This window comes from Odontesthes bonariensis, chromosome 17 (genome assembly GCF_027942865.1).
Source record: "Odontesthes bonariensis isolate fOdoBon6 chromosome 17, fOdoBon6.hap1, whole genome shotgun sequence".
NCBI classification, from domain to species: Eukaryota; Metazoa; Chordata; class Actinopteri; order Atheriniformes; family Atherinopsidae; genus Odontesthes; species Odontesthes bonariensis.
The window spans coordinates 28293768-28306343 of NC_134522.1; the positions used below are offsets into that span (position 1 = coordinate 28293768).

The window sequence follows — 12576 nt, forward strand, 5'->3', positions numbered from 1 at the left end:
TTGTGGGGATATTCAATAGGCCAGCAAACCTTATAGTCAACATTTACTATGGTTATTAAAACCATCAGTCATGACCACAGGAACAGGCTATGGTGCATAAAAACATTTAGAGTTTCAGTGTGGCCTATTGAGACACCCTGGTGCCTTATTTTACGGGATTTTATCTAAAGAAAAAAGTTCCGGCATAACATAAAAAGGGCTTCTACATGTTGGGTTATCGGAAGAAAATAAATCCTATTGCTTGCAATGGAGCTCGGATGAAGAAGAATACTACACTTTAGGAAAGAGAGGAGCATGGTTTATCACACATAACCAACTTGGAATAGTTTGGAAAACAGCAGCCAGGAGGATAGCACTGAGCTGTGCCTCAGTGACTATGAAACCCATCAAAAGAAGTAAATAAATAAAAATAAATACCAGATGCAAGCCAGCCAGTGGGCCACCAGTCCAAACACGCAGACCAGCAGGACCAGAACAGCTGCACCATATTCCAGGTAGTGGTCCAGTTTCCGAGCCACCCGGCCAAGACGCAGCAGGCGGACCACTTTCAGAGAGCTGAACAAACTGCTAATGCCCTGTGGAGGAGGCAGAGGAGGAAGGGAGAAAAGAGAGATGTCAGGAGGTGTGGTGTAAGGAAAATAAGTGATGGGAGCAGAAAAGCAGAGGAGGAGTTGGAGGAGATTTTTTGGTCATCACAGGTAAAAGTTCAGCTTCTACTGCATAGAAAGAGAACATGTTGCTTGGCAACTATTTCCTCAAGCTGCACTGATGTCAAATCACAGCTACCCTAATTACCACTTACCCATGTAATTACGGACAAAAGAGTTTATTTTATTTTCCTTGACACTAAACACACTAAAAACACTAAACTTTCAGTAATTTAGGAGCTCGTGTCACGTTGTTCCAAAAGTAATGATGCAATTAAATAATATAAAAGAGGCCCATCACTGTGTAAACAGTTTTAATTACTGCTGCGGGCGATTAAAAACTTTTGAGATGTCTGAAAAGACATTTACAGTGGAAAAAGAGGAAAACAAATTAATTAACCAAATTGCAACAACAGTGGGTTCAATGCATTATTTAAAGGCACAATGTGCGATTTTTATGTCATGAGGCGGCGATATAGAGTAAAATCAACCTCCGTTCAACCCCAGGCAGTAGAAGAAATCGCTGGTCTGGCGCTGGCCCCGCCCCCCGCCGGCCCACCCCACTCACTCCTCCTCAGAGCAGGTGCTAGTGGCTTCAGAGAGCAGGGTTGGGGAGTAACGGATTACATGTAACGGCGTTACGGTAAAAGGATACAAAATAAAAGTAACTGTAATCCGTTACAGTACAAGCAAAAACGATGTACTCAGATTACAGTTACATTCAGTGAGAACGGGGGTTACTTAACAGGATTACAATTTGTGCGAGGTTGCAGTGACAGAAGTACAGAGCGGCAGGGTCGGACTGGGGAAAAAAAAATCGGCCCTGGCAATTTTCCCCGGGACCAGCCCCCCCTCAGTATTAATTAGTATCTCCAATCTAATTAAATAAAAATAAAAAAACGAGCACAGATCGCTCATACAGTCAATGGCATGTACCCATAGAAAAAATACACACTCACACACACATCACACAACCTGACTATCAACTGCTAACAACCATGATCAGTAACCCACACAAACCCAGACACATAATGGCTCGGCGGCCAGCAATCGGATAAACCAATGAAGTGAATTAAACCTGTGAAAGAATGAAAACAAGTGAATGAAACCTGCACTCACCCATTATGAAGTTAACTCTGCCAGCCCCATAATCTTGCCCCTGCTCAGCCAACTCCTTGACGTCGGGTATGGTTGGTAACGTTACGGCGGCTAGCATTAGCAACGAGGCTGCTAGGCTTGCTAAATCGGTAAGCATTAAGCATCAAGGCTACTGAAGAAAGCTAGTTTTTAGCTACGTTATATTATCATCTTTCTTCTCGACTATAAGTTAACCTTTGTTTACGGCCACTGGCCCTAACCTGACGCGCTGTCAAATCACCGGAAGTTTTCACCGGAAGTACTGGCGCACACACACAAGCAAGGGTGTGCAAAGAAAAATAAAATGTGATGTAAAAGTCTTACTTTGCTTATTTATTACTAAAGTAGAGCACTTCATTGTCATTGCACATGTATTAATGAAATGCAGTTTGGCATCTTATCAAGTGTAACGCGTGCAGATTGTATAGCATGCAGTATTTAGAGATAAAATGCAGTTATTTACAGCTAGTGTAAGGAAAGATGGTTAATAGATATGTGAAGAATAGATCAATTACCTAGGGAAATGCATGTATGTGCAGAGAATGTATAATGTAGTTATGGCAGTACAATGAAAAGAAAAATAGCATGGTATAAATAAATGTGATAAATACAGATGGAATCATACAGATAATATACAGATTATCCTATACCATAAATAGGTCAAAGTAATCCAAAAGTAATCCAAAAGTAATTAGTTACATTACTTTTTTTAAGTAATCCAAAAAGTTACACTACAATTACATTTTAAACAAGGTAACTTGTAACTGTAACAGATTACATTTTTAAAGTAACTTACCCAACACTGTCAGAGAGGCTAACGAGATGGCAGATGCTAGCGGAAAATCCGAAAGAAGTTTGTCTAAAAGAATATCAGACAAAAAAAGGGGGCAAGTCCGCGTTAATATAGGGAATGCTTTCATCAGATGGAGGCAACTAATGGAGACCATGGAAGTGCGCTTTGACCAGCGATTTCCTCTACTGCCTGGGGTTGAACGGAGGTTGATTTTACTCTATATCGCCCCCTCCTGGCCAGAAAAACTGCCGGTCCGGCGCTATCAGTTTAGCCTGCTAATTCTGCAGTAAAACTCAGCTATGCTGCGTATAAACTTTGGTTAGGACATGCCAGTAGGATTATTTCTGCACACTCTTATGGTATGTATAGGTGTTTTTTGTATGCAATACATTTCAAAATGACATAAAAATCGCACATTGTGCCTTTAAAATCCCTTTCAGTATTCAAAAGTGCTTCATGTTCATCACTGAAAGCCGCACATCAAACTCTGCAAAAACTGAGAAAATACTTCTTAAAAAACTTTTAGCCTGTACTTTTTTTTATGAAAGTAAGCCTACTTTCTCCATTAGTATTTACTTATTATTTTACATTACCCTTTTGTTTTTCTTTTGTTCGTTTTACAAACTACGTCAGCAATGTGCGAAAACGTAAGTCCAGCCCTAGTGCTACCACAGGAATACAGCCAGCTGCTGGTTGATCATGGTTAAGTGAGAGCACCTTTCTAAAAAGAAGAACTTTTAGCAGTTTGCTGGTCTGGAGCATTCAGGTGAGTGTAAACAAGGAGTGAAGACATCAGAAATGAGTCAAAGAGTGAATAATACTGATAAGAAGACCATAGCCCCCAAAATCTGTTGTATGGTCTACAAACAAAATCATATATGGGTTACCCTAACCCTAAAAAACTTTGAAGTTTGACTTGTAAAAAGTGACTTATGATTTGAATATGATTATTGTACATTTACTTAGGTATTTTATGTCTAAAATGATTTCATATTCAGCAGCAGGGTTAAGAGAAATGGAGTACAATGTGGTGGTGTGGGCTAACTATCATAGAAAGAGAGCCGTCACTTTCCTCCAACGCAGGTGATGACGAGCACACTAATATCACTTGCTGAGGGCTCTGTGCAGGTAATATTGACATTGATACTAAGTCTCATTTACAGTCAAGAAGAGTGCAGTGGAAAGAGCTGAGCAGAATAGCCCAGAGCTTCAAAAACATGCCATGAACGGAACAAGATACATAAATAACTCTTGTGCTCTTTCAGCAGTGTTACTGTACACAATGGCCTCACAACACATCATTGTGGCGGCGCCTGAAAGACAAAAGGTCCATCCACAAGCAGAGACATGGTTTCAGGGAATTGACTCAAAATTGACTTACTAAAGCAAGTTTTAAAAGAACTTATAAGCTAACTGATTTTTTTATTACCCGTGTAGCAAAAGATCAGAATTTGGAAAGAACAATGATCTCTTCCTTAAACACAGCAGCTGCGCATAAAGATAATTAAAACAGTAGACTCAATTAAGGCAGAAGGTAATCCTTCTAGGGGAAAAAATAGATTCACTTGAAAACACAAAGCATCACAGATAGAAGTCAGTGCAGTCACGTGCACAGTTAGGTTGAGGTACAGGGACTAGCTATTCAATTGGAACACCGTTCCTGTCCCAGTATGAATGCACCGGACAGGACTTCAGTTGTTAAATGAAGTATGCCTAACACTGCATCGGAGTGGACAGTATGAGACATTCTGCTTCTTCTTTGTGGAAGTTTCTTTATCGAACATCAAATCAAAATATCATACATGTAAGTTTTGCCAAAAACACTCCACAGATGTTGTCCTTGAGTTACTTGAATGCCAGTTGAATCAGATGACTCTGCAGTCATAAAATCAGGATTCGTCAAGAGTGACGATCTGGAAATGCTTTAAGTGATCTTAAGTGGACGTGTAGTCTTATTGGGCTGATTTTCGGTCACTATTTTTTTACACATTTAGAGGAAAAAATTGGGATTTTTGATAAACTCGAATTTGCTCAGACTAACATGTTGACATGCATGTTTTATAAGTCCATTTTTGTTCTGATGAAGATGATGATTTGTCTTTTTGGGGAGTTTTTTGTCTTCTGTCATGTAAATATGCTAACTGGTTCTTCTTGGTTCATTGAGAAATGCCTGTAAAAGTAAAAGAAAGAGCCACAGGCATGATATTGGACAATTAAATCAAATTGTCATATCACTGAAGTTCTCATAGAACCAGTTTGCTTGGGAGACTGCTGGTAAGTGTGGACCAACCCACTAAGAGGAATCAGAGGGAGGAAGCCCAATGCTTTTCAGCCCATATCAATGCATCTTTAATTAGCATGGTGCATGATGAATATACTGATTCAGCTATGTCAAATAACACCCAGACACTATATGTTTCAGACCATAAACTTCTCCAAATACAATCAGCTGAGATCAAAGCTCAGAAAATGACAGAAGTAATTCTTTCAACAACAGGCAAGACCCCCGAGGCGTCAGTGTGCTCCTTATGATCCATTTTACTCAGAGTAGCAGGGGGCAACGCCACACACCCTCTAGCAACCTATTTACAGTAAGAAAACATTACAAAAAATTAAGAAAAATATCATCTATTATTTTGTAGCAGTTAATAAAAATCACATGAAGGCACAACCAGCGGGATTATCTGGTGATGTTACGCAATGAAGCAGAAAACTGCTGAGCTGGTGAAGCAAGCTGCTCTCTGCAGTATTCTGTAAGATCATTACTCTCATCTCAGCCTTCATCTCCATCCTAACATTTATTTTCAAACTTTTTCTCCCTGTGTCATGCTGCAAACCAGCTTCTGTCTGCATTGGTTTATCTTTTGATCCTTTAACATTTGCAAATCTTCACTCTTATTCTCCACAGAGAAATAATTTAATGTGTGGTGTAAAAAGTCTTCACAATAGAAAGTCTGACATTTCTGTTGATTATTAATGAGTTTTTATAGTCTCAGGGCATGTTTAACTCTTCTTTTTTTGCCACATCTCAGTTTTTTCACATTTGAACGAAACCGACTTTCTTCCTTTGGGCTTTCCCACAAGATTTTCCCTGAGTGGTCTTCCCTGAGGGGAATAATATATATATCTAAAATCAATTCTACTGTGCCATTATTCATTCATTTATTCATCCATTCTTCATCAACACTTGATCCTATTCAGGGTCAGGGGACCTGAAGCCTATCCCAGTTACCACTGGGCAAGAGGCAGGTAACACCCAGGTTAGGTCGCCAGTCCATCGCAGAGCCAACCCAGAGACTAACAACCATGCTTATACTAATCTGTACAGTCAATTTAGAATCATAAATTAACCTTATATACATGTTTTTGGACCATGGGAGAAAGCTGGAGTACCCAGTACCCCAAAGAAAGTCCGCATCTGAGACCCGAGTCAAGAGTCTTTTTGCTGTAAGGGGATAGTGCTAATCAGCACACCATTGTGCAGCCTCTGTACTGTTCAGCAGGTACTGTTCAGGTTTTGACATCATAGCAAACTCTCATGCATTATGTTGTTTTCTTGTGGGATAATAACCATTTTTTGCACGAGTTAAATCAAAAGGCACTTTCTTTGTTTTTTTGCCCGTCACATTTATTTAGTGCAATGATGCGTATATTTTCATGCTGAGGGAAATCACAACTTATAAAAAGCAAGAAGCAGATAATACATTAGTAACAATGCTATTCTGAAAAGTCGTAATCCCATTCATCTCAGTCTCGGGAGGTCTGAAGCCCATTTTAGCTGCCCCAGGGTGAGAGGCAGGGTACACCTCAGACAGGTCACCAGACCATTACAGGGCTAAAAGAGAGACAAACAGCGAGTCACAACACAAAATGTATGTTTTTCGACAGTCGGAGGAAGCTGGAGTATCCGCAGAGAACCAGTGCAGCGTGGGAAACAGACATCTTACAGAAAGCCCCCAACTGAGATTCAAAGGAACCTTCTTTCCGTGAGGCGACGCCATTACAGATGAGACCTTTCTAACATGTCCTGATGTCCTCGCAGACAATCTCCCAAAGTGAAGTTTTTCTATGAATCCATACCAAATTTTAAAAACATGCGCCACCCTTTTTTTTGCGTGATCTTAGGATGCAGTTCTTGTCACAACCATTCTGACACTAGAAATTACAGTTTATTCAGTCCCACAAATATGTGAAATATGTGAAATCGGTATAAAACAAAAACACTTATGGCTATGCAAAGGTTACGCAAATTATCTACTGTTCATCCTGAAGACAGTTGTAAAGAAAGCTTTCCTGCTTTTTCCCTTATTAATCTGGCCTTGCTCTTGAATATAACACCATCAATATTGAGTTCCTCTTTACCTACAACCTGACCAGTCCTGGTCATATGTCAGTGGAAAAAAGACATCTAAGCTGCACATTCACCCCACCCCAGGTATTTTTCTCCTTCTCTGTGCAGCTAAAATAGGCAGATCTCTGGAGCCTCCCTCGCTCTCTCAAGCCACAGCTTCAAAGGCTTCTCCTGGGACTTGGACTGTCCCCAGCTCATATGTAAATGCCTCAAAATTAAGAATCCACAGGACAGAGCAACACAGATGAAAAGAGCAGGAGTCAAAAGCGAACAGCGCATGTAAAATCATGGCTATTATTACCCCTTTATGCAAAGAAAACCCGGTGATGGGATATGGCAACTAAAGGGAGATGATGTGCCCAATGGGAAAGTTCTTTCTCAACAAAGAATTATCTGCATGTTTCTAAAAGCACTTATAGTCTGCAAGATTTCATTAGTCAAGTGTCTTAAAAATCAGTTCTCAATTGTGAAACTATCAGCAGATGCCAAAACCAATTCTACAAGCAGCATTAAAACAAAAAGTAAAACACTTACACAGTCTTTAATAACCTTTAAGACATAAACGAAGCATTGTTTGTCATACATTCGAGCTGTTGTGTTGTTTTCGGCAGTTATCCCTTATAGAATCCTGTCCCGACTAGTTTGCGAGTTTACGAATTTAGTGACTTGTAGCGGTTTTATTTGTGTGAGAAAAAAAGGGCTGTGTATGAGGGCTGTTTATTGTCAATGACATTTAAATATAGCTAGAGTGATGAAGAAATAACTTTAGTAATGCTGTATGTATTCATGTGCTAATTTGCCATGTGCTTATCACATTAATTTGAAGTCTGTTTGGTCAATCATTTTGGGTGTGTTAAAAGAAAATAAAAAATGGACCCTGACTGTTGGTCATATGCATCACATCTACCCAGAACTCGTTTTGGACGGATTAATACTTTTTGGGAAACATTTATTGAACTTATAGTAACACAAGGACATGTGGTTATCTCCAATGATGTTATCTTTGCCGTGCAGGAATGTTTTACTGCTGTGAGGTGTTACTTAAATTATCAGGTGAGCACAAGGGGTTTTTTCTGTCTATATTATCTACTCATGTGTGTGTGTGAGTGTGGGAGAGATCTGACCTGGAAAATAAGTCTCAGCAGTTCAAAATGAATAATTACTTGAGCACTCACATGTCCCTCTATAACAGGCTTTGCTTGAGATTGGTGCAGCTCTACACTTCATTTAAGGATAATATTAAACTAAAGAATGAACTGAGGATCAGCCCTTGTAATTGGGGATTTTTAGTGACCCCCCATTCAAATTATGTGTTAATGACAGTTTAAAAACACAAAAACATTGACTCAGTCAACCATCTTAAGAGGTTTTATAACTTTTGAGTGTTGCACTGCCATAGTTACAATACAATTACTAAAGCTGTTTTTAGGTTGAAAGTCATTATCAAAAGGTTTGAAGCAGAGACAACAAGCAACAGAAATCAAACCATGTTTTTTTCTAAAAGATCCAACAAGTCTGTTTGAGGTAACAAAAACCAATACATGATGTAACTTGTTGCTGTACTTATTAATGATGTTATGAAGCTAACATACCAAAACAAATTCAGTTTGTAATCTTCACTGTGAAGTATAATCTTTTAATGTTTAATGGGTTTTTTAACAATTTACAACGCCAGTGATTAGACTTTTTCAATCCAACACATACAAGGCAACCATCTACCTTTCTGCAGTAGTCTTACCAAAAACGCCTTCTGGAATTAAAAAAGACGCCATTAATCCTTTTTTGCCTCTTCCAATAACTTCATATTTTCATGCATCATTCCACACCACTAGACTGCTACATTCCTCCTTCCTTCATTTTACCTGTTAAGAGTCTTCTTGTTTCACAGCTGCTGTTTTTCTATTTTCTATTTCTCTTTCTATGTTTTTAAGCAGTCCCTGTTTTGGATTTAAATAATTTATTGTTTCCATTTATAGGATCTTCTACCCTATATACATTAATCTATACTCATCTTATATCCCCTGACCCTTTACAGTCTCTGACAAATTCATTTACAGCCTCTATTTATTCCCTTCCACTTCTTTCCATCTCTGTTAACCACCCCCAAATGCATGACACACAGCTTCCACCCAGCACTGTGAACTTGGCCTGACATGGTGATGGCAACGTGCATACCGCTCTAAAAGGTCAGGTTAGACTAGACCTTTTGCAACAGCTGTGGCACCTGCAGACGCCCGCTGTGAGTCCCCATCAGCCAGCTGAACTCTTCTGTTACATCAGGTGGTTTCAGGCCCATGGGGGGGGATTCTTCCCTGCCTGAATCCTACACCACACATCCCAACCCAGCACACACATTCTCAAAGCCAACTCTGCTCCAACCTGAGGGAGCAATTCATGAGAATGTTGCATATTTTTTCTGCTGCAGTTGTTTCAAAGTCATAGCTTGAAAACTTAGCTCAATGCTGCTGCTGAACTGTATGCGTCTTCACGTAGGTGTTGTTATTCTTGAGATACTCAGAGCTGTGCTATTGTTCTGCCTGCTTTTCTTCTAAAAACGGCCACCAAGAACAAACACACAAGTACAGTGTTTGGTTCTAACAGCTTAAAGAAAAGGCTGTTTTCGCACAATGCTTTCACACAAACTTTTTCTCTTTTTTTCGGATTTTCCCTGCTAAGTAGAGCAAAAATGTAATAGTTAAATTGTTGAGTAAAATTATATATGGGCTATCAAATTAAAACATTTTATAGTCTAATAGGGTCAATTTTCTGCTCTTAGCACTTTTACTATTAATACTTACTATATTACTATCACTGCAATTACTATAATATTACTATTTACTTTTGGAGGATCTGGTTAACCAGTGCATGATATCTAAAGAAGAATTAGAAGCCAGGTATTCCGTTTGGTTCTTTTTGAGGGGGGGGGGGGGGGGGGGGGGGGGGGGGGGGGATTTAATAGGCATTTAATAGAATTTCCTTTTGTACATATGTTATTTAGAAATAAGTTTGCATGTTGGCTGACACATCTTTTGCAGTTTTTCCTATATATCAAGACATTTAGGTTGCAGTTATGAAATATAGAACTGGCACAAAGTGCAGACTGTCAGCTTTAATTTGAAGGTATTCACATCAAAGTCAGTAAAAATAACAGTGCTTTAAAATCCAAAAACCTTCCTTCTCAGGAGATCTAATATAAGTGGATTCAAAATTGGGAAAAGACTTCTTTGTTTCTTCATTACTGATTCTGAGAGTGGCATATGCATTTGTACAATCCTTTAGGGAACCTACAATTTTTGGTGCATTCTGAGAAAAAGGGAGGAACAAACCAATTGAGTTCAGCAACATTGTCTATGATGGTCACCAGTGGGTAAATGATCATTGAGTTCTTTCAATGCTGTTAACAACCACTTCACAACACCTGAGTGAATAACATTCTGGAGGAGGCAGGCATAAATTTCCAATTCTACTGTAAGAAGATAACTTCAGGGGAGTAAATCCAAAGGGTTCAATGCAATGCAAAGTGCAAACCATTCATAAGCCCCAAGACCAGAGAGTCCAGATAAGTATAACCAGCTCTGGAAATAGTTTGTTCCAACAGATGAAACTGAGATAAACTTTGGAGAAGGCTTAAAGCAACAAGGATGTAATATCATATGTAAAACTAAAGGGAACAGGGATATACTGTTTTTTTAGATACAGTAAAGTCAGCTGGACAGCACTTCACAGTACAGATAGAAAATGTCCCAAAAGATTGTTTTTTTTATGTATGGCCATGGCTGAGTTGAGCAGCTGATCTCAATCCAACTGAGCTGCATTTTATTTGCTGAGGCAAACAGACCAAAGAACAAAGGATGACTGACAAGGGTTTCAAGTACAACTATTTTAAAAAACACAAAGAAAAACAGGACACACGTGTGTGTCAATGTCTGGGGTGTCCAGACTTCACGTTGTCATTGCAAAGAACTTACAAAGAAGAATTAAAAATGAACATATCAGTCTTAGTCATGTAATATGAGCACCTGAAAAGGAGGTTTCCAAATGTACTGTAGTTGTTTATATGTGAATTCTGTTAGAAAACATGCAGTATGAAACCTTAAATTAGTTCAAGAGAAAATGTTAAAATGCAATCGGGGTGTCAAACTCTCACTGAGAATAGCTCGCATTCAGATTCACCACAATGTTTTTTCTTTATTGGCGCAATTTAATTCCACATTATTTAGACATCTGTAACTTGAGTGTTGCATTTTTGGTTTCTGTTGTATCATTGAAAATAAATCGTCTTTTTTTTACTGTTGCTGAATAAACTGTTGTGGTTGATATGAAATGACTGCCAAAAGCAACAAAGTAAAGTCCCGCACTGTAAAAACACTATTAAATGAGTGCCACGATCATCTCAGAATAATGTCATTCTCTGAATTTTTCCTACTTTTAGAAAAGAAAGTTCTCCAAACCCAGGTATGATAGCAAGTGATGAATTTTGGTCATGTCTTTTACAGCACTCGAAAGTCACAAAAATGTGTGTTTTTCCTTAGTGTGGTGTGTGTATGCAAAAAAGTTGGCAGCACTTGCATGGCTTGGCATGGCCCGCCAGCATCTTGAAACCTGCATTAAAACACAACTAAAAATACCTCTGGCCTCTACAGCAATCAGCCCCATCAGTAGAAATCAAACTGAGCCTCCAGTTATCATATTTCAAACAGCACCTCTAGCCACACACTATCCTCAGTAGGCATCCATTTATTCTTCGAGTCTGCTAATACCCAAAAGCAGCGATAGAAATATTAATTTAGAAAAGTAGAGAAGACCAACTGTTTCCTACTTCATTACTGGAACTGTACACACGATTGATTTCCTCTCAGCCTGCCTTCCTGCTGTTTGAAGGACAGCAAACAGAAAACTCAGCCCAGCATAAGCTCATTGAATCAATCAACAACTCGCAGTGAGACACTGGAGGACAAGAGACACCTGAGCTAACACAGAGTGACACTCCAGACGCTTACTGAATGATGCACAATACAATACACCATTTAGCCAAACATAGAACAGCAGCAGGAAAGCAAATGCACACATACAGAGAAACCTAACAGGAAGGAGAATGAATTATTTTTCTGAAACTTAAAAGTATTAATTCTTTCCGTGAGGTCCTTTATGCATCAGTTTATTCAAGGGACTTGCAGATATTGTTAAAAGACACAAATGACATTTTAGAACATTGCAGGACCAAGGTTAAGGATTTTTTTTCTTATTGCCAGGACTGAAACATCTTATAAAGACATGTTAATCAGCTGGACATTTAGAAAAAAAAAACATCCAAATTTACAACAACCCACCAGAGAAGCAACTGAAGAGTTAAACTGACACTGTGTGGATGAAACATGAGAACTAACTGCTTGAGTTAGTGGACAGATTTGAACCATTATACTTTAGGCTACCTTGAGATGTATATCAGATAAGTGACCTTGAGAAAAAATCTCTCATGGGTTTTTTTCTTTTTTTATTTAGTCTCTCCCTGCTCTATTTTTTAAATGTTCTGTTGTTGTCGACGTTCTGCCTTATGTGCTGATTAGTGATTATTCCACATCTTTGTTCAGTTAACCATCACTCCCCCTTCTATTCTCTGGTTTATTCTTTCCACTGCAAGATTTTTT

The 12576-nt window shown here is 38.9% G+C and overlaps 1 protein-coding gene across 1 annotated transcript in view; it reads right to left on the minus strand.

Moving 5' to 3' along the window:
- Window positions 1–12576, minus strand: part of kcnh5b (potassium voltage-gated channel, subfamily H (eag-related), member 5b) — a 194094-nt gene that overhangs the window by 131179 nt on the left and 50339 nt on the right. Inside the window, exon 7 of the mRNA XM_075447653.1 lies at window positions 418–575. Coding sequence (XP_075303768.1) covers window positions 418–575 — 158 coding nt within the window. The remainder of the gene's footprint in view (window positions 1–417; window positions 576–12576) is intronic.